This window comes from Nilaparvata lugens, chromosome 1, assembly GCF_014356525.2.
Source record: "Nilaparvata lugens isolate BPH chromosome 1, ASM1435652v1, whole genome shotgun sequence".
Lineage (NCBI taxonomy): Eukaryota > Metazoa > Arthropoda > Insecta > Hemiptera > Delphacidae > Nilaparvata > Nilaparvata lugens.
In genome coordinates this window covers 68,044,182-68,068,461 of record NC_052504.1, presented here as the reverse complement: position 1 = coordinate 68,068,461, position 24,280 = coordinate 68,044,182, and the positions used below count along the sequence as shown (strand labels likewise).

General features: G+C 34.0%; 1 protein-coding gene across 1 annotated transcript; it reads right to left on the bottom strand.

Annotated features, from left to right (window-relative positions):
- Positions 1 to 1,213: 1,213 nt before the first annotated feature.
- Positions 1,214 to 2,818, bottom strand: LOC111053634 (tigger transposable element-derived protein 1-like). The gene has a single exon (XM_039437602.1). It carries the CDS (start codon positions 2,816 to 2,818, stop codon positions 1,214 to 1,216), a length of 1,605 nt encoding a protein of 534 aa, XP_039293536.1.
- Between the last annotated feature and the right edge of the window lie 21,462 nt (positions 2,819 to 24,280).

Sequence of the window (24,280 nt, the reverse complement as noted above, 5' to 3'; positions counted from 1 at the left end):
ACTATAAAATATAGTAAGCACGAATCGGAACACATGAGTTTACTCATGAGTAAACAAACCGCTCAACTAATTTAGGTTAGATTTTACAAACTTGGTTCAGACCGGTTGGCTACAAACGTAGCCACCATATACTTACTTAAATGCCTGTAGAATCTCATCGACAGCTAATAATTCAATATTTTCATGTCAGATATGTGTGGAAATATACTATTGACATGTATAAAAAATTTCAAAAAGTTAGAAAAAACTGGAAGTTCACAATAAAATATTGAATTATAGACAAGTATAGAAGCTTTGCATAGTCATCCTTTCGACTTTAGAAGGCATTGAAAACAGTTTTTTTTCAACCAATAGATGGCATGAGCGGCTCTATGTACGAAAGCAATGATCACAAACTTAGCCAGTCGGCCACAAGTGGGGAATTTTTTATTAAGCAGCAGCAATCATACAAAAAGTGTAATGGTTACAATCGTAGCCACCAGGTCCGAATCACTATAACTCAACAAAAACAGTAGGGGAAGGGTGGGTAAAGTGGCCACTCTTTTATTTTGTTGGCTTTTCAATAAGTTTATGATTGTTGACAGTAATGAAACTCATGTCTAAATTTGCTTATACTATTTAGGTTCCAAATAAACACGTGTTATATCTGAAATTTCATTATTCATCTGATTTCAATAATAGAATTAAAAATGTGCTAAATGGCCACTCTACCCTCCTAGGTTGGGTAAAGTGGCCACAACCTGGCCACTTTACCCGCCTCCAAAATCCAATCATGAAAATGTTAAATTAATTCAAAGAAGAACACTTATTACAATACTCCATTTATATTTATTGTTTATTTTAATAATTTTACAATATAATAATTATAGCCTTATACCAATAAATTGCCTATTCTTGAAGTATTTCTTCTAACTCCTGTCAAATATCATCTTCAGTTGTGAGAAACTCTTCTCCCTGTTTGAGGCTGGCGCAAAAATCTTCTGCCTGCTGTAGAAGATCTTGACTGTCAATATTGTCTGAATCTAATGACTCAGTATGAAGTTCGGTTCTTGGCTTGGCTTTTTTGAAGTCCTTTTGTCATCAATTTCTGCTGAAGGCATCTCATGGTCCTCACTTTCTGAAGGAATGTTTTGATCTTCATTCTCAGAAGGCATCCACTCTTCATCATTCTCGTCTTCTGATGTAGAATAAATTCTCTTCTTCCTTTCATTCTTCAATTTTTTTTGGTGATTGATTTTCTTGTTTTCGGGTTTTTTGATTTGCCTACATTTCTAGAAACTGCTCCCTTTTCCTTCTGTTTTGGCGCAATATTTCTCTTTTCATTCCTTTTCTGGATCTTTTTATTGACATTCTCCTGTCTCTTCTGCATCTCTTCCAATAACTCATTTTTGTAAGGACTTCCTGTTATGACTGCTGTCTTTCCTTTTTTTCTGTTTTGCCTTTTTTGCACAATCTGGGATTTTTTTGGAAGAGGCAAAATCTCTCTAGGAGAAACATTAAATGAGCTTCTATTCATATCTTCATTCACACCACTAGGTCCAGAATCTTCTTTTGTTTCTTGATTTTCTTCTTTCTCTTCCATAATTGGGATATCAGTCACATCAGCTGGTAGAAAGTCATAATCATGGAAAACATCTGGATTGAATGGGAAAATTCCACATTTTCGGAAACCATTGATGGCTGTTGAGGGAACAGCTGCTCTCAAAAAAGATTCACCAAGGAGTCTGCTGATTTGAAACTGTGTGATGGCTCGTCCAGGGTTATTCCTCAGTAACTTTTCACACTCTTGAATGTAATATGCCTTGAAGGGTGCCATGAAGGATACATCCAGAGGCTGCAGTTTGTGGCTGCAATGGGGAGGCAAGCATATCACAGTCATGTGATTTTCTCTGGCCATGTTGATGAAATCAATATTCTTAGTGTGTGTGGCATGCCCGTCTAATATGAGGAGCACCGGTGACTCCGCTGAAGGCTTTGAATGATTCAAAAAATGTTCAAACCATTTTAAAAAAATATCTGCTTGCATCCAGCCACTTTGAGTGCATGCAAATTCTGAGCCAGGAGGAGCTCCATCTGTCAGCTCTGCTTTCATATTTTTCCTGGGAAATATTACAAAAGGAGGTATGAAAGTTCCCCCAGCAGACATGCATACTTCGAAGGTTGAGAGTAGACCTCTATCAGCAGAAGTGATTGCTCCCACCTGCCGCCTGCCTTTTAAAGCAAAAACTTTTGTACTTCTACTTTGAACGGTTAAAAGTCCTGTTTCATCACAGTTGTAAATTCTATGAGCAGGAAACGAATGCTTGTCTAGAACAGTCTTTAAAATTTCGAAGAATTTGCACACATTCACTTTGTTGAATCCTTGAGCTCTTGCTAGGGATGTTGCTTCAGGTGTCCTCAGGCTGATAGAAGGATGTCTCTTCTTAAAACCGGCTACCCAATCCTTGCCAGCCATCTTCTTCTCATGGTTGAATGTGTGTGGAATCTTATTTTTTTCTGCAAGGCTGTAGGCTGCACACCGTAGTTCATTTTGAGTCAACCCATAGAATCGTCTCTCCATGTCAATGATATATTCGCAGAGCTCCTGTTCTTGTTCCTCACTGAAAACATTTCTATATTTGCCCAGAACCTTCTTGCTTTCAACTGCATAGACATTTTTGTCAAGCACTCTACGTTTGAGAGTATTCCTTGGTACATTGAACAGCTTTGCAGCTGTCGCAAATGGCATTTTTTCTCTCTTCACAGCCAGTATTGCTTGTTTCATGAACTCCGAATCCCATGACTGATGGTCAGTCTTTCTCTTATAATGAGATGGCATCTTGATAGCAGCGTAACTGTAACAATAGAGAACGAAATTATGAAGATTAAAAAAAGTATTTAGTTTCTCCATCATTCATACATAAGTTATTTATTTATTTATTCATGCATACCCATATTGTATTATTTGTGAATGAGATTGAATGGTAGAAAGGACTTCCTAGTGCTAACTCCACTAGGTAAAAAAGGTACTCCACTAGGTAACTCCACTAGGTAGTGCTAAATCCACCTAATGGAGAATATTTTCATTTCATATCATACTCAAAAGAACCTCCCATAGACCTTTACTTATAGACTCTATCCTATTCAAAATTTAATCTAAGCTCTATACAGTATTATGATTCACTCATCACCTCTACTTGAATGAGAAATATGAGTTGCAGTTTATGGAAATGATGGCTATGCATGAGTGAGTATGAATGTGTGTGAGGAGAATGGGTATAAAACCATGCTGTTCCTTGCAATATGTTGTTTTTGAAATGATTAAAAATAAACAAATAAAATAATTGAAGTAGCCTAATGTTATTAATCTTAATAGTTTATAGGTAGGCTATCTCAATGATAGCCTAAAAAATTTACCTGATGATAAAATAAAGGGGCGGGCAAAGTGGCCACTGGCCATTAAGAGAGTGGCCACTTTGCCCGAAAAGACGCCATTACTTAGGGTAAGTCCGGGATAGATGGACCACTTTTTCAAAAATGTTTTTTTTTCCTTAATTTTATATATTTTTGAATTAATAAAAATTTGACAATATTGTATTAGAGTACCACAATAGATAAATGTATCTCTCCAGCTCTTAAATTGATCTCAATTGAAGTTGTGAATTTTTTACATTTTAATGATTGGTCCATCTATCCCAATATCTCTTGGGATAGATGGACCACCACTTAGGGATAGATGGACTTCTCGTATAAATTACAAAATCATGGAGATATGCATAGATATAACATTTCTAAAATGCACAGACACTTTTATTTACGTTTAAGATTATAAAATAGAATAAAAAAATAAAAAAAACATAGTTTTATATTTTTTTTCATATTTATGAATCATGAATTTCATCCTGCTACACATCTTATCTATATGCTTATTCCATCTTAGATTTGGGTCCAAAGTGACACCTAAATACTTTGTTTCAGTTACCCTCTCTAACACAGGACATGAACAACTCATATCATCATTGTTGGGGTCATTTAAGCAAGTCCTTTTATGTACTCTAACTGCATTTACATTATCTATTTTGTCAGTTGGCTGTGTACTCGAGTTCGGAGAAAATGTCATATAAACACTTTTTTTATAATTCAATGTCAAAACATTCTTCACAAGCCAAGACCTCACCCTCCAAAGTCCACTGTTAGCAAGAGATATAACACTGTCCCACGAGGATCCAGTAAAAGCTAATACAGTGTCATCCGCGTAAGACAATATCCTACATCCCTGAATAGGAAGACTCAATAAATCGTCTAAGTAAGCTAGAAATAGAATTGGGGATAATACTGTTCCTTGAGGTAGGCCAAATCCTGACAAAGCTATTTTACTCTCCCTTCCATTCAAATTAATCACTTGTGTTCTGTTTTCCAAATAACTAGCAAATAGTCTTAATACTGGACCACGAAAGCCATTTCCTTCAAGTTTCTCAAGCAGGTTTGAATGAGGGATGGTGTCATACGCCTTAGCCAGGTCCAGGAATACAGCTAAAGTTTTTTTATTTGACTTATAGTTATTTGTTATTATATTTACAAGTTCATCCATGGCATCCTCAGTGCATTTATTTTCTTGAAAACCATATTGATATTTGTTTATTAAATTGAATTTATTCAAGTATGGAACAACCTGTTGTTTTATAATTTTTTCAAAAACTTTGGATATATTACTTATAAGGCCAATTGGACGATAATTGGTTGGGTTTGTTTTATCTCCTGACTTGTGTAATGGAATTATGTTGGCAATTTTAAAATGACTTGGGAAATGCCCTGTTTCCATACATTTATTGAAGATTAAAGTTAGAGGTAGAGCTATGAAGTGGGCTATTCTTTTAAGACAAACGCTACTTAAATTATCGAAACCAGGAGCAGCACTATTTTTTAAACTATTTATCTGATTTATAACTTCATTATAATTTGTGGGAAATAACATGTTTGAATAGCAGTATATGATACTGAATTTTATTTTTACAAGACTTGTCTGTATCTTATACAAAATTAAGAAAAACATTGACCATTTGGCTTACAGTGATTCATGTTTGAAAGAATAACTATATTTAATTCATTCACTCTCAATGTTATAGGTTATCCATTATTCAAGCCATTGAAGAACTTATAAATGTCAACATCCTAGCCTCATCATTACTCATTTCAAAATAACAAATAACGTAGGATTTTCTCTGACTACTGTAAAGATGACAGTCTCATCAAAATGAAGCCACTGCTTAAATTGAGCAAAAAATAATCAATTATTTGCATTCTCTATTCCATTAATTTTATGCGTTTCTGACTGTTTTTTCAAAAGTAGGTATCTATCACTATTCTCAGTATACTTATCTATTATTTTCTGAACAACTACTATTTTATACATTGAATGAATTCACTAACTAATGCCATGTAATACAGTATTCAGAATACTTTTACTGCAGTGAATATTGGTAACTAGATAAGTATTGTCAAGGAGGGAAATTCAATGAATGCTTCTCTATGAAGAAGTATATTTTTTAAATGAAATGTAGACTACATTTTTGTAGATCAGCATTCATTTTATCCCTCTTTATCATTATTTATTTAGTTTCCAAAATTCACTGCAGTTTAAGTCTTATATTATGTGGCGTTAATTAGTGAATTCGTTCAATAAGTAATAATAATAATATAGTTCTTTAGAAAGCAACTTTATTTTAATACAGTACCTACGTATGCCCAGGCTCAATATATTTGATTTCAATTGTTTCTGCACATATTTCAGTACAGTTTACAACATAAAGTGAGAAACTGTACAATGCCCAATTTTTGTTTTGGGCAGAACAATTATCCATCCATAATACAACGTTCTTCACATCACGACAGGTAGTTATTAAAATTTTGTAGATTGTACTTATCAGCTCTTCTTTGTTCCTGCCTCTGATTGCGTCATGTCATAAGCAGGCTACAGTTGGAGGATTGTGTTTTTTCCCTACAGGAACAAAACTCTCATTATACACTGTAAGTCTTTTGGTAAAAATGATTCTTTTAAACATTTCACACCTTGGTAACATTATAACCTTCTCCATGACTACTGAATAGACAACTCTGTCATCTGTTGATCCTTTTTTGGCATCAACAGCCTTTGTAGTGTGTGCATTCCAAATTATATGTCTGGAGACATCCAGGCTTGCTTTGGATGAAGAGTTGAAGACATAATCCATCTATCATAGACATAATCCAAGCTGAGCAAAATAGTATTCTCAACAGAGAAAAACTCAATTCGGATCGAAATTCTATTGAGTTTACTAACTTTAGTACACCTAGAAATACAATTAAACTAAGAAATGAACACAGACAGGTCAGATCCATAGAAACAGTTAACCGATTTTCGGTGCTCTCTTCAAATACATCGTCACCTTTGATGCCACAAAAAATACAGGTGATAGCTCAGGTTCATCAACACCCCTCAACTCGAAGTAAACCAAAGACTCATAACGGTGATACTTCCAAAAAGAAAAAAAAATCAATTCTAGCAGATAGTCAGGGAAAGCAATTCTGTAATTTTACGAGTGAATTTGGAGATGGATTGGAAGTTTTAGTAAGTACTAAATCTAGTGCAAAGTTGAAGCACGTTATTCAGCAAGGTCTTGACATAGTCAAAGATTTTACAGAAGATGATTGTGTCATTTTATTGGCGGATTCAAATGACCTACATCTTAACGAACCTTTTCAACTGACATTGGATCAAGCAATGCGATCTCTTACTGATGTGGATCTAAAAACGAATATCCCGGTATGCAGTGTGCCCTACAGGTACGACGATCCTGCCCTCAATGAGAATATCAGCTATGCCAACGCCTACCTATCAAGAGCGGTGAAAAACTATACAGGAGGACTCAACATCCACTTCATGGATATTAACACGTTCCTGAAAAGATTACACTTTTCGAGGCACAGGCTTCATCTCAACCGACGAGGGGAGAGGATTATGGTCAACCGGCTGGCGAGATACGTGAGAGACTTATTTAGTGCCGATCTCACATCGTTGAGAACTGAAGTGCTTTTGGATAAACCTAATCCTAATGCTTGTTGTTCTCCCGCTATACAATATGTAAATGATATGCCCACAATGATTCCAACATCTCTTTGCCTGACTCCCAATATGACTGTTCGTACTCCTATCCTACATTCAAATCTAAATTTGAGACAATCTTCAGAGTCACCTGGTAATAATAGTCTGATTCAGTCATCTCTTTTGTCACTAAATCAAAGTCAACACAGTGTAGGATATAATCATCCAACTCCAACCTGCCTACTTGCATTTTTCATATAAACTTGCAATCCATTAGAAATAAATTTTATGAATTAGAGTTGTTTCTCAGGGATAGTCAAATAGATGTGCTTTTTGTCAATGAGCACTGGCTCTATAAAGATGAATTAGACTTGTATATTCCTGTTCACTATAAACTCGGCTCAGCGTTTTGTAGAAGTAATAGTGTTCACGGAGGGGTTGCTATTCTTATTAATGAGACCTACTCTCATCATAATAAGTATGAAATTGTAGATGTTAGTGAATATTGCACTGAGGGACTATGTGAAATAGCTGCTATTGTATTCTGAAATGATCGACTAATTATAGCTACTGTGTACCGACCTCCCGGTTCGTCTGTTGAAAATTTTACAGAGGCCACTAGCGGCTTCATCAATTATCTATGTCATTTCCATAAATCTAAACGTTTTAGAATAGTTGTAACGGGGGACATAAACATTGATATTAGGAATAATAGTGCTAATACTCGTAAATTTCAAAATATGCTCCGTTCAAATCATTTTTACTGCTTTAACTATGAACCTACTCGGTTTGAATCTTGCCTTGACAATGTTTTTTCAAACATAAAACATAACGAAATTGAATGTACTGTAGAGGAGCCTCATTTATTAGACCATTCTGGGATAAAAACATATATAAAAAAGGAATTGAAAAAATCTAACAATACGGCAAGTGAAAACCCCTTTTATTACAGGAGTGTGAGAGGTCCAAATATTGATTTACTAAGACATAAACTATCCACTATCGATTGGGTTGAAGCTTTTAACAAAGTTGATAGTGCTGAATTAGGCACAAATTTGTTTATAAACAATTTGACTTGTCTTTTGAATCAGTGTTGTCCAATTTTAAAGAAGAAGAAATTTCGCAAACAAAAAGCAAACTTACCACTGAATAATTGGTTCACTCCTGAATTGGATAGAATCCGTTCAATTTTGGTGGTATATCATGAAATTTCGAAATGTAATACAGACCTCTTACCGATTTATCGTCGATTGAGAAGGGAATACAAGCAGAGGATCAGAGAAGCAAAGCAGCAGGCCAATGGAAATTTTATTAGTGAGTCCAGTAACAAATGCAAAGCTGCCTGGAGAGTAATTAATTCTGAGACCAACCGGCTAAAACGTATTGATGAGAACCTACCTATCTCTGCTACTGATTTCAATGAGCACTTTGCAAACATCTGTAATAAAATACAAAGACCCAATGACCATAATGCAGATTTGTCTAGTGCTATGGTGCTGAGTCATAAAACAATAGACAGAGAGAGGTGCATTTTTGGATGGAGAGAGGTCACTGTGGATGATGTCAGAGAGGTAATAGACAGTTTGAGTAATTCTCATTCAGAGGATTTCTATGGTCTTTCTAATTTCTTATTGAAGCAGCTGAAAGAAGAACTGTTGCAACCTTTGACTTACCTCATCAACTGGATACTCATTGATGGTGTCTGTCCTTCCTGTCTAAAGGTTTCTGTCACTGTGCCTGTCTACAAAAAAGGAGATAAATCTTGCCCAGATAATTACAGACCTTTCTCTCTTGTCCCAGTTATATCAAAGGTGGTAGAGAGTCTGATGCAGAAACAATTGGTCAATTACATGGAAATGACTTGTTCACGCCATCCCAGTTTGGTTTCAGGAGTGGCAAATCTACAGGTAAAGCTGTGGAAGTTCTTGTCTGCCATATACTGAAGTGCTTTGAACTGGGTCATGATGTTTCTGCAACACTTCTAGACTTGAGTAAGGCGTTTGATATTGTGGATCACGCTATTCTGCTTGAGAAGATAAAATACTATGGAGTGAGGGATATTGAATACAATCTTTTGAAATCTTACTTAAGTAACAGGTTGCAAACCACCAAGATAGGAAATAAAAAGTCTGGGCTACTTGATATTAGAAATGGGGTCCCACAGGGCTCGGTCCTCGGTCCATTTCTTTTTCTGGTCTATATAAATGACCTTCCTGATTATGCAACTGAGGGTGAATGTATATTATACGCAGATGATACTACATTTCTGATAAATGATAAAGATCCAGGAAAGCTTGGCCAGAAAACAGCGCTCAATAAAGCTGAGTATTGGTTTAGTGTTAATAGGTCGATCGTTAACAGCAACAAAACAGAGTCCTTACTGTTTAGCTTAAAATCTGCTAGAGAGAACAAGAATGTGAAATTTTAAAGCTGAGTATTGGTTTAGTGTTAATAGGTCGATCGTTAACAGCAACAAAACAGAGTCCTTACTGTTTAGCTTAAAATCTGCTAGAGAGAACAAGAATGTGAAATTTTCAGGCATACACCTGAATTCTAAGCTGAGCTGGGATACTCATACTATGAACCTCTGTAAACGTTTATCTAGAGTGACATATTTACTTGGCAAGTTGAAATATTGTACCAGCTTTGATTTGGTCATCAATGCCTATTATGCTTTTTTCCATGTTCATTTGTTATATGGAATTCTGATCTGGGGTAATGCTCCTGGTGCTAAAGATGTATTACTGTGGCAAAAGAAGGCTCTGAGAAGAATGATTGGCATCCCATCCACTGAGTCTTGTAGGGATCATTTTGTAAGACTAGGAATAATTACTGTACCGTCTCTATTCATTCTTAATTGTTTGCTCTTTGCTAAAGGTAATCTCGATAAATTAATGCAAAGAAGCGATATACATAGTCACATCACAAGAAATAGGAATCAGCTGCAGGTAACGCAGGCTAGATTGACAAAGACTCAAATGAACTTTGATCATATGAGTATAAAATTATTTAATAAGCTACCATTAGATGCTAGAGATGTTAGTTTTAGAAAATTTAAAACTATAATGTACAAGTTCCTGAAATCCAAACCACTATATTCACTCCAAGAATGGAATGATTTGAGTATAGAGAGCCTTTCTTTTTTATGATTTATTCCACTGTTTAAATATATTCATAGGCTATATCTATTCATGTATCATTTATGTATAGAACTCATTTTTTGTTGAAGTTTATTGTGATATGTGTTCCGACTCCTTATTGACTTCTGTGAAACGCTTTATTTTGTATCTGTCTGTGTGACTGTTGTATGTTTTATGTTTCCTGATGACTATGTCTATTGCACTATGTGTTTAACGACAATAAAGAATTCAATTCAATTCAAATCTGACATAAATCACAGTTTTCCTGTAAATGGTCTTTGGTATGGTCATGCGAATTGAAGTGTTCGCATTGCTCACACTCTTCATTACCAAGCTTAACAAAAGAAAATATGTTCTGTTTAGCAACTTCGCTTCTGTACAGATCACATCATGAAATTTTTATGGTAGAATGTTTTTTCAAGTAATCTTATTGCCTGTCGGTGATAGATAAGTCACTAGGAAGATATCTCCTATTGGGGGCATGTTCGCGCCTATAATGAGATATCTTAGGTTCAAAAGTCTCAATATGCTCTATTATTGAATCACGATCTGCCTTGTTCTTTGGAATTTTACCTTTCCTTCCATCACGTTTTGGTGAGATTTTATCTTGCTGTGTTGAAAGTTTCTGTATAATTTTGTTGTTGTTCTTGTTATAACCTAATGTGGCTAGAAAAAAAACTTTACAGACTTTAATAGAAGTGCCACCATCTGTTTTTAAAAAGTATCCATTAGTAAACAATCTTATGCTGGATTCTGATCTGCTAGTTTTACGTTTAGTACTCACATTTTACTCACTGAATTCAAAATAAAAGCTTTTCCATCTTGAGCTGATTGAAGCTCCCAGTATTGTTTGTTTATATCATTTTGTCTTTTTTATATTTGGGAGGAACACTTCAATTTGCATTTCTCTGTACAAGCTGGCTGTACAAAGAGGGCTCCTGCTACTTCCATTAACTTGGATTTTTTCCTCTCAACTACAGACAGATTATATTTCATTTTTTTTCTGGGATACCCTTCCTTTGTAAATAGACTTACTTCCTCTGTGCATGGTAAGTGATGATTATGCCTTCTCACTGCAGTATTTGAAGCATTTTCTTTATTATTGGTATCAACTTCCAATTCTTCTATGTCTATCACAAGATCTGGAGGATTAATATCTAAATCAAAGGCACAGTTGAGCCGTCTAGTATCAAACTCGGCTATCTCCACCCAGGATGTTTTTCCAGGATAGTCAAATAACTGTTCTGTATTGTAAATATTATATCAAAATTTTGAAATTAATTTTAAAAATATGACAAAAAATGTAGAATCATTTATCAATACTCAGTTTTAATTTTTCATCAGTCATTCAAGAGAAATAATGATTCTAAACTTGGATATAGTCAAGTTTGATACCAATTTTGGGAGATAGTTGACTTTGATGCCAACTAATGAGGGTTTGTCCTGTGAATTTTGTGCTTTCAAAAATTCATTATCTTTTTGAAATAACACTTTATCATATCGTATTTTGAAGCACGCAGAGCGTTCATATATTAACAGATAGATGAAAACCCTGTTTTCCAATCAACAGGTCCAGATATTTTGGTAAACTGAACATTTCATACGGCTGTTCTTCATGACTGAGGAACTTGAGCACAGGTTGTTTGTATTAAAGGACTAATACTTTGCCTAGGTGCTATCTATGTAACTTATCTCACATTGTATAAATATAATAATATTGTCAATATCATTAGGGACCGAATATTTCTAATTTTTTGAAGAATTTTCATTAATGTAGTCTACTTTATTTTTACTAGGCCTGGATGGTCAAAGTGTCTCAAAATGAAAAGATGATGAAAAAATAAGTTACAAAACCAAATAACTCAAAATCCAAAAAATATTTATTGAAAAATTGATGTTATAATAATAATATATTGAAAAATAATTGTAAAATGGTTTATATTATAACCTGAAACAGATGAACGGATTTTAAGTCTTATACTGAAACAAGATTTATCTGAAAGGCATCCTGCTCATTTTGTGGTTCACACAAGACCTCTTCATCAACAGGATCAGTTGCTTGGTGATAAGCACTGATAACATCCTTGAAATAAGACAATTTTTCCAAGCTGGACCATTCATCTCCATAATGGGTTTTGAGAAGTTTTTCAACATCCCCTATTTTTGCTGGCTTGATATTCATAGAAAGAAAGAAAGAAAGAAATATTTATTGCCAAAATCATTAAACAAACTTTACAAATGTGAAAAATATAAACATTTTCATATACAATACATTACAAAAACTTAAAATTAAAATATTTTCCATTTAAAAATCGATTATAATATTATCATTGGTGTTACCAGCAAAACTAAGTAGTTTGACCGATGGCACAGAGTAATCAGTCGGCTATAATTAGTGGCTTGAGATTCAGTCGGAAGAAAATAGAAAAAATATAATAAAGAAAAAAGAAACATATGGAATGTATGAAAAACTAGAAAAAAAATAAAATTTCAATCCGAAAAGAAGAAGTACTAAGATTGAAATACTAAGAGAGCAGAAAAACTAGAATGAATTCATAATAATTTAAAAACTCAAAAGAAAAAGAGATGATTCATGTAATTATCAATCTACAATTCACTGTACATATGTAATCCATTTAGTAACATAATGTAATTCATTTGTAGCATATATGCAATTCCTTTTGTAAGCAAAGAGAGAATTAGAAAAACAATACAATACAGTACACATGACTCAAAAAATAAAACTTAAACTCAGAGAGAGAAAATTAATCTGGGAGTATAGCCCTACTAATAATAAATTCAGAGGAACTGAGGAAGACAGTATTTATGTACCTCAAATTAAAATATTTTAGGTATGATATCTTCTGTCTTTATCCAGCTTTCAATTTTTAATTTAAGTGCTTTTGTAGGTTTTCCTGCAATGAAATGTTCTGGCATAAAATTAATAAGCTTTTTTGTTGTATAGTTGAATTGTCTTCTGCATATAGTTAGATATGTTCGAGGAACAAAGCATCTATTTACTGATCTAAAACTATAATTAGTTGAATGAGGTGTAAAAAGATGTATATGGTTGCTGATATATTTAACAAGATTTCTGATATACAGTTGCCTAACTGACAGAACTCCGAACTCCATAAAAAGTTGCTGGCTAGTGTACCTTCTATGCACTCCTAGTGATGCCTTGAGGATACTCTTTTGAATAATATTTAGTTTATTGAAATGAGCATTAAAAGCACCACCCCAGACCCTAATTCCATACTGAAAAACTGATTGGGCGTATGCAAGATAGACCATTTTACTTGAAGATTTCTCTTTTAGTAAGCTCAATTTATAGAATTTATGAATCATGAATTTCATCCTGCTACACATCTTATCTATATGCTTATTCCATCTTAGATTTGGGTCCAAAGTGACACCTAAATACTTTGTTTCAGTTACCCTCTCTAACACAGGACATGAACAACTCATATCATCATTGTTGGGGTCATTTAAGCAAGTCCTTTTATGTACTCTAACTGCATTTACATTATCTATTTTGTCAGTTGGCTGTGTACTCGAGTTCGGAGAAAATGTCATATAAACACTTTTTTTATAATTCAATGTCAAAACATTCTTCACAAGCCAAGAACTCACCCTCCAAAGTCCACTGTTAGCAAGAGATATAACACTGTCCCACGAGGATCCAGTAAAAGCTAATACAGTGTCATCCGCGTAAGACAATATCCTACATCCCTGAATAGGAAGACTCAATAAATCGTCCAAGTAAGCTAGAAATAGAATTGGGGATAATACTGTTCCTTGAGGTAGGACAAATCCTGACAAAGCTATTTTACTCTCCCTTCCATTCAAATTAATCACTTGTGTTCTGTTTTCCAAATAACTAGCAAATAGTCTTAATACTGGACCACGAAAGCCATTTCCTTCAAGTTTCTCATGCAGGTTTGAATGAGGGATGGTGTCATACGCCTTAGCCAGGTCCAGGAATACAGCTAAAGTTTTTTTATTTGACTTATAGTTATTTGTTATTATATTTACAAGTTCAGCCATGGCATCCTCAGTGCATTTATTTTCTTGAAAACCATATTGATATTTGTTTATTAAATTGAATTTATTCAAGTATGGAACAACCTGTTGTTTTATAATTTTTTCAAAAACTTTGGATATATTACTTATAAGGCCAATTGGACGATAATTGGTTGGGTTTGTTTTATCTCCTGACTTGTGTAATGGAATTATGTTGGCAATTTTAAAATGACTTGGGAAATGCCCTATTTCCATACATTTATTGAAGATTAAAGTTAGAGGTAGAGCTATGAAGTGGGCTATTCTTTTAAGACAAACGCTACTTAAATTATCGAAACCAGGAGCAGCACTATTTTTTAAACTATTTATCTGATTTATAACTTCATCATAATTTGTGGGACGTATGAAAAATGAATTCAGAAATCGAAAGTTAGAATTATTATCAGTTTCTTGAGGAAAATTTTCATTTTCTTCAAATAGTTTTTCTGCATATGTCTTTCCCACCTGTGAGAAATAATTATTTAATAATTCAGGATCAATATCAGGGGGGAGCTTATGACGTTTAGTGTCTAATATTTCCTGGATGCAGTTCCATACCTTTTTATTGTTTCCTTCACATGATTTCAGTTTGTTTTTATAGAATTCGAATTTAGCTGATTTAATAAGTTTCTATAGGCTCTATACCTCTCAATGTGATATTAAAAGGATGTTTTTTCAAGGCATTATGCATTTTGTCTCTTGTTCTTATACAATTTACCAGGCCTGAGCTTATCCATTCTTTTAGGGGTCTATTCCTCCTTTTTAATTCTATTTGACTAGTTGATAATTTTATATAAGATAACAACTTATTTACGAAACGGTCAACTATATTATCTAAGTTAGTAGAGTTATCCAATTCTGAAATCTCATCTATCCAGGTTTCTTTTTTTAAAAAATCTAAGAGTTTGTCAAAATTTATTTTTTCAATGAAATTATTCGAGTTATTCGATTTTTCAGATGCCTGTTTTTCTATTCTAATGTGAAAAGTTGTACAATAGTGATCAGTTATAGAAGTCTTTTGAATTACTCCTAGAATGTTTTCTTCACTAATTTTTCCACTTCTATAAAATATATGATCGATACAGTTTTTCGTATTATTCATTACTCTTGTTGGCTTGTTAATAAATGACTTGAGACCGTTTATCTGCATCAAACTTATATATTCATTTGATATTCTACTGTTTTGCAATAGATCTATATTCAAGTCGCCCACCAAGATAATTTTTTCCATTCTGTTAATATCTCTCAGTTGTATATCAAGATCAGATAAGAAACCATCAATGTCAGCGGCAGGAGACCTATATACGGCAATCAAATTTATTATTGAACCATTCATTTTTAATTTTATTGTAAGAGTATCCGCTCCTTTGTTCACCCCAGTGACTTCGTTAAATTCTATATTATTCTTTATGAAAACGCATATACCATTACTGTTATTCAGTTGCCCTGGTTTGCTTATTGCAGTAAATCCATCCAAACTATAGTCAAAAAACCCATTATCACTTATCCAAGTTTCTGATAATACTATGATATCATAACTCACTTTACAATTATGTAACATATAGACGAATTCATCAAAATTTCTTCCTATACTCCGAATATTCATATGAATAATATCAAAAAAAACGATTATTTTTTCAATATTCTCATTATTTGTTACCGGTATTCCATGAATTTCCAGGTTTTTCATTCTTCCATATTGCTGGAGCTCTGTTAGGTCTTTTTCCAACACGAACAATTTTGTTTTCAATACTTCGTTTTCCTTTTCCAAATTAGAGTGATCCACCTTATACTTTTCAATCATTACATTATATTCATCGATTTTATCAGAGAAAAAATCCACGGAGTTTCTTAGGTCAGAAACGTTTTCATTTGTTTTTTTTAATCTCAGCTCTTATCTCTTTCATTTCTTCACTTATTGCATCTCTTATTTCCTTTTTTAGTTCAGCGATCAATTCTCTACTTAATGATACCTGGTTGTCTGGCATATTTATTAAATTATTATTCTTAGAACTCTTACATGTATTGCAACGCCACCTACTTGTAGCTTGTTTTGATAGTTTCTTGAAATTACTTTCCGTAAACTTAGCACATAGGTAGTGAAAATGAAGTTTACATGAAGAGCAAATTAATGTAGTTTTTGAATTGAAGACTTTATTACAATTGCACTCGCATCTTTGCATAGCGTGCAATCTTCATGAAACCATTTTTATCTTCTTACTTTTATTTACTATTTGTTGAAGAAAACCAAAAGTTAAAGGAACACCCAGTTTAACTGCGTTACGGTATAAATACATCAATTATTAATAAAAGAGGTAAATATTATTTAAGAAAGGTAGAACGTGCGTCAGGAGGGCTATCGAGACGACTTAGGTTATTGGAGGCCCCTGAAATACGATGGGATTGAGGAATAGGTGATGACTCAGAAGGTAATAGAGAAATTAAAAATTTTAATGTTAGTTAATTATTATTGGTAATAATTTATAGAAAGGAGAAATTATTTATAGAAGAAGAAAGCTATTGACTGAAGATTATGACATGAAGTAACCTTACTTTTCGTTCAGTCGATAAGCAGAATTCTCACTGGCACTGTTTAAACACAACACAGATAACAAGCACAACCGAACTGTTCGGCGTCCGAACTGATACTGATACTCATAGCATTTCCTTTTGCAATTTCAGAGGGATTAATATCGCTTGTTTCAAAATTTTTTTTGTAATAGGCCAGGATGGTCAAAGTGTCTCAAAATGAAAAGATGATGAAAAAAGAAGTTACAAAACCAAATAACTCAAAAACCGAAAAATATTTATTGAAAAATTGATGTTATAATAATAATATATTGAAAAATAATTGTAAAATGGTTTATATTATAACCTGAAACAGATGAACGGATTTTAAGTGTTATACTGAAACAAGATTTATCTGGAAGGCATCCTGCTAATTTTGTGGTTCACACAAGACCTCTTCATCAACAGGATCAGTTGCTGGGTGATAAGCACTGATAACATCCTTGAAATAAGACAATTTTTCCAAGCTGGACCATTCATTTCCATAATGGGTTTTGAGAAGTTTTTCAACATCCCCTATTTTTGCTGGCTTGATATTCATAGCATTTCCTTTTGCAATTTCAGAGGGATTAATATCGCTTATTTCAAAATTTTTTTTGTAATGGATTTGAAATGATTCAATGAGGTATTATAGTATTCCTCACCTTTAATGAGGACATTACGTTTATTTGTTGTAGATTTTTTGAAAATAAACCGTTTATTACAAGAAATTTTGAAATGCCAGGATGCAGTGGACTTGAAAACTCGTTTGGCTTCACCCATCCAGTCCAGTATGCTGCAGTCTTCACCCATTCTCTGAATTTTTGATCTATTCTCTATTATTTTGAGGTAGTCTTCAGGATTTGCGATCACATCACTTTTTCGAATTTCCCTTTCTATCTGACCAAAAACTCGGTCAGAGGGCAAGAATGAGTGCCCACGCACAGGAAAAATGACTTCAATGCTTTTAATATTTTTTTGTGCTTGAAGCAGCCACTTGGAACACATACAAATTAGTGCTTGATTTTTGTTTTGCCCTCCACAAGCATCAGCCATCAATCGTACTTTGTTGTAGTTTTCCTCCATATTGATAGAGTTTAGCTTGTGGAATACAGCTGAGGCTATTTGGTTTGAACCTTTCGGAAATTCATCTTCCGGCCAGCAGTAGCTGGTACAAGTATTTCTGTTCAACAGAGTTTTTGAATTTCCTTGCACTACAGTAAAATTATGCAAATACAGCTGCCTTGAATAATATGCCTGTTGGTCGGGAACTTTGGGCATGCACAGGGTTTTCTGCATATCAAAAGATAAAATCAGTAAGTTTGGATCATTATCCTTCAGCAAGGTGTAAAAGCTTTTAGCTCGGAGCTTGTGCACATGTTTGTTAATCATTAGTTGACTTCTCTTGTCTGGGTCCTTCTCTGATTTTATTTTCTCATCAATGACTATGCAAGTTGAGCAAGCACCTGTCTTAGGACTTTTGAACCCAAGATTGAATTTTGTTTTGAATATGTAACGAAAATAAGATCTCTTTACTCTTAACTCATCAGAAACCTTCTTGTTGTACATTGTACATAATTTGTTTATACTTAGGTCTGAAGATAGATACTTCCAAAGTGATTTTCCACGACAGTAATGAGATTCAATACAATTCAAAGAACATATGAAATTTTTAATAGATTCTCTTTTTGGATGGAAAGATTGTGACTCTCTGTCACCACCTCTTTTCTCAGTAGGCATTATTCCCTTAGATATGAAATTTTTGGCTACATAGTCAACTCTGGCTCTGGTTACATTCAATATTTTCAAAAATGTGACTTTGCACACAGGCACAAAGATACCATCCTCTGCTTTTCTGATTTTGAACTTAAGCTGCATATTCCTAGGCTCCCTACTAAAGTCTTTGGATCGTCTTCTTTTGATAGAATTAGTTTGTATACAATTCATTAGAAAATTGTCCTGACATGTCTTATTCTTGCTCCTGTATTCTGATCATGAACACTTTTAATATCTTTCATTGTAAGTCTCGAACATTGGAAAGCTTTTGTGTTGTGATTACATTTCGGAAACTCTGGTAAAGCTGCTGGAGAATACCTGCGATAAAAGAAGTTGTAAGTCCTCCATTCAAAATGATAATGAGAGGACACTGACCACCAGGAATCTACATTTTCATAAAAATATTTGAAATATTTTCTATTGTTGGATAAAATTGAGAATTCAGTTTAGAACTAAACATACCTTGTTTGCTTCTTAACATTATTCTTCCATCTATTGGGCTGCCATGGTCGTTTACGTGCCTTTCTTGGAGAGACAGTTTCTGCATAATTCTCCATATTCAATATTATCAAAATAAACTTCTACAATAATAGGAATTAATCTAATAATTATAATCTTGATTGAATCTGCAAACGAAAACTGTGAAAGTTCAACTGGAAGCTATCTGTAATCGCTACACTGAAAGTGAGGTTATATGATGTGAGCCACGTGACTGTTTTCTGAACGCTCATTGGCTGCTGGAGATAGTCAAGTTTGATTCTAGCTGATTATTGTGGAGATAGTTGTTTTTGATACCAACGGTGAATTTCAAATGCCTTTTAAAAAGGAATCTAGTTCAGTTTGAAGCTAACAAACATTCTATTATGATAGAGAATCTATTGAAGAATCAGAATGCACCCATAACCCAATTTCGTCAAAAAGTGGAGATAGCCGAGTTTGATACTAGACGGCTCAGTTGGTTTCGTGAGGTATACAATAAACATGATCATTACAACTATAGTGTCTTTTGAGAACCTAAATTCTCAGACAACTATAATTGAGTTTGGAAATCATGCAAGACCCCGATGGTGGAGGGGTTAGTGAAATTTCTAGTACTATTCCAGTGGTGAGGAATCCGAAATAAAAACCATTTGACGATTGATTGCCTCTATATTAAATATTTAAATTCAAGCAACACTTTACAATAAATACTTTCTTCAATTAAAGATTATCTTTGTCTTTAAGAGACCAAATATAATTGTATTTACGTCTTTAAGAGACCAAAATCTAAGGGACACATTGAATTCTGGTGGGGAAAGATCAAGTACTCATCTTGTAGTTGTCGTCGCGATGTCCGGAGTCCCTGGCGGAGATGGATGAAGGGTGAAGATGATTAGTCGTCCTCCAGGAATGTTCAGGCGTCGCGGCGACAGATCCAAAAGGGAGTTAGTCTTGTTCTCTCCTCATCAGCGTTCAATGACGTACGATTCCATCCATCGTTGGAAGAAGTCGCCGGCCCTTTTACAATGGAAATTCTCAGCCCGATACAGAAACCTGATGACAAATTTACAACAGAATTAGAAACATAATAATTACCAATATCTAATAGGATTGTATTCAATTGATGATCTAGGTAGATCATCAAATAAATACAATTCACCGCTTCCTATGAGGAAATAAATAATATTATTAACATACATAAATCGAACACTTCCACTTCAAAATTGATAAATTATATTCAATGACAATAATAAAAATAATCACCCAAAAGAGGGGATTGAAGATCCAACATATAGAGGGAATCAATCGTCATCCTAATTCATCCCATTATTATATTCTATAAGGGGGACTTTACTTCTAAATTACAATTACATTAACCCTCTAGTGCATGATTTTTTTTTCAAAGCTAAAAATATTTCTTCATGCATTCTGAAAAAAAATAATAGTCATATATTTTCCTCAAAAATCCATTAAATATGTATTGTAGCCAATCGGCTACACCATGCATTACAGACAATAAAATCTTATTACTTACATCGTTTTTCCTGTATCCTCCAAATCCTAGGATTGCCTATAGATGTGTTTATATTAATATTGCTAAACACTATTCTCTTATTTTTCTTCACAATAAAACAAAATATTTTACACTTGTAGATTTTCAAATAAAGATTATTTTCTTCAAATAAGAAAATTACGATATAAGCCAATTGTTTAAAAAAATCACTATGACCGAACTAAATGAGGAAGATTGTTTGTTTTGTCACAGTTTCTAATGATTAAAATACTAAAATTTGTAAAGTTGTAAGCTTTGTGATTTGGTTGAATGGAAGATTACTAATTTTTATTATGAAAATCATAGAAGCAGTTTTTATTTTTGTTCATACAGAGTGCTATTTTACATTTGCAACACTCAAACATTGAAAACCCCTTGCATCCCGTCATTTTACACCTCTGTTTACATGATTTGTCAGTATGTACGATCCAGTGTGACAACTGATCTGAAGCAACATCCTTAGGGGGTGCTGACTTGGATTGGGTTTTAGTTTTTTTTGGTGCAGGTGATGGTGTTGCACTTGGCCGCCCCCTCTTCAAAGGTTCATGCTTTCCTATTCTACAAAGCGTTTCACCCAATTCAAGCCTGAACTGAGGAAGGTTTAGATTTTTTATTTTGTTGTCTTTGCTTTGCTTTGTCTTCATAGCTCGTGTATACAGGAGGTAGGCATTTATCACGGCAATATCAACAAGGTGATAGAACAACCTGAAGTACCATTTTCGTGATCTCATAGTAATTTTGTAGCGTGCTAATAAGCTGTCCATAAGATCAACACCCCCCATGTTCTTGTTATATTGAAATACAACATTAGGACATGGCACTTCAACACTTGTCTTTGTTGATCGGCAGTATCTTTTTATTGTGGTGATTGGCTCACTACCTGCACTAGTTGATAATAGCCGTACACATTTATTGTCCACCCACATTAGAGATGAAATATCACAGTTGTCTACACATGAAACGTATTCATAAATTGTTCCTCGAGCAACAGATTTTATCTCTTTCTTCGTTTTCAAATTTGGCAGTTTACTATTTGGCACACGGTCTGCACGCACAGTTCCAGTACATAAAATGCCTTTTGATTTTAAAAAAGTTAACAAGCCAATAGATGTGTAGAAATTATCAAAATAAAGTTTGTGGTTCACATTTTCTGTCACAATTCGCGTCAATCTAACTACCGTATTCCCAGTTGCACCTAAGTCTATTTCATTGTCTAACTGAATTGCAGAGTTACTTTCACCAGTGTATACTTCGAAATTATAGGCATAACCTGACACACCACACAAAACAAAGAATTTGAAGCCATATGGATGCGGTTTGTTAGGCATGTACTGAAGTAAATGGTGATGAAGTTTTGAAGAGCACATTTGTTCATCAACTGAAAGTTTTTCTTCAAGAGGAACTGAGGCAAACTTTTGAAGAAGTGTGTCAACTACTGGTCTGATTTTGAATAATTGGTCATGGCCAGGTTGATTTCTTGGAATAAGACTGGCATTGTTATTGAACTGTAACATTTGCCTAATTTTTTCGAAATGATTCAGAGACATGGCTTCCTGAATAAGTTTGAGGCCAAATGTTGGATTCCAATACATCCGAATATTTTTGGCAGTCATTACTGTTGAGATGATCAAGATTCCCAAGTATCGGTAAATTTCATCTTTAGAAATATTGAAAGGTTTGTCTGGATTTTTTTCTTCACTGTAATGAAGGGTTTCTGTTGCTATTTTGTTCAATAGATCATCATTAAAAAAATACAAAAAATACTGTAGTGCTGGTGTGTCTAATTGTAGGATTTCAGGAGGTAAATCAGTATTTCCTGTAAATTTCAGTTCATCATCACTGAGTTTCAAATTTTTTTTCTTCCATATAATATTTTTGTATTTTTGTGCTTGTGTTTGTCTTTTTGCGAATTTTTGTTGAGGGTTACTACTATCGGTGTTTGTATCTGAAGTGCTTGCTGTTGTAACTGTATGTGAATGGGCATCAACAGTATCACTAACGTGCTCGTATATTGGCTCATCATCTTGTGTGTCCTGTAATTCATCTAAAGTCTCTATAAGTCTGTTGGGAACAGTGTTGAAATCAGTAATATTTGATCCATTGATGTTATCTAATTCATCCAAATCACTATTTTCCAGCTCGTCTTCACTTATGTCAAAATTGAAAATTACATCTTCAGTCAAGGGTAAAATTCCATCATTACTGTTAATATAAGAACAATCACCTTTTTCCATGGTATTTCATGTGAAAAAACGTAACAATCAATATCAAAAAAGAATTAACTACAGGAAATCAACAGCAGGCTTTAGAAGAGAGAATAAACAAGTTTCAAACATAACCTAATAAAGCTTAGTCAACACAACCACGCACTGCATGATGTAGCCGATTTGGAACAACACTTAATTTAAAGATATCTTCTTGAAAATGTCGATAAAATCGAATGTAAATCATCACAAGTTGAATTGAAACTATAATTCACACAAAAAACATTTTTCCAATACTTTCAAATTGATAAAAAATACTCAAACCGATAACGAAATCACGCCACGAGTACATTCAACAGCCGACCGACGCCAGTTGAGAAACATATGATTATTTTGAATTCTATCACTGTTACCAACAGCAAAAACTGATTCTGCGCACTAGAAACGTACAGACTTCAGTCTCAATGCATAATGTAGCTTATATTCTACTTCACAGCCTGGCTACAGTGTCAAATACAAGCTGTAGCCGATCGGCTACAGTATGCACTAGAGGGTTAAATGTCCGATTTACTTGGACAATCAATCTCCTGGAGAGAATGAGAATGTACCCCCAAACGAAAACATTACTGGAAATTGAAAGAAAATCTCAAGAAACAGTTAACACTATGACAGCTGGGATTAGAATGATCGCTCTCCTAGTTTTCAGAGGCTTCCAGACTGAACCAAATTACACAATAAAATTGTTTGTTATGTTTATTGTTCAGATTCTATAACAATTTGAAATCCTTGGAATGTTTTCCTTTTACTTCTCATTATTTTGTAGAACTGGAAAAGTTATTTAAATTATATAATTCAAGTCTGTTGATGAATGGAATTCATTCAAAATGAATAAGATGTAGTTCCTTGATAGAATAATAATTGTAATAGAATGGAATAATAATGATAATAGTTATTGATATTGATAATTGTTATAGGATAATTGATATTGAAAAAAACAGCACAGTTTATAATATGTATGTCTTACATGAGCCACTTAACAACTTATTCTGCATCTGATGCCTCATCTTGGTTGGTAGTTGGCCACAAGAGAATCTCATTGTAGAAGGGTATGTACTCATCTGGTATGTAGTAGGCGATTTTCTTCACATCATTGAGTTTCTTCGCATTTATGGGAAGCCTCCCCTCGTATGCCGGAGCTCATGGGGTGTTGACGTTTCCTCCTTTGTAGAGTTTGAAAAACTGGGACTGCATGCCATCTATGGAAGGAAGAGCTTCCACATAGCCTGGTTTCTCACTCTTATAGACAAGATGCCTATATTTACTGATCATGAATGTCTCTTTATTTGGGATGCTTTTTGTTTTTTTTCTTGAAAAACTTTGGCCACCAGTTCTTGAAATCAATAATATCTGTATGCTCAATGGGCATAACTTGGAAAACAGGTGATTTTTTCCTAGCATT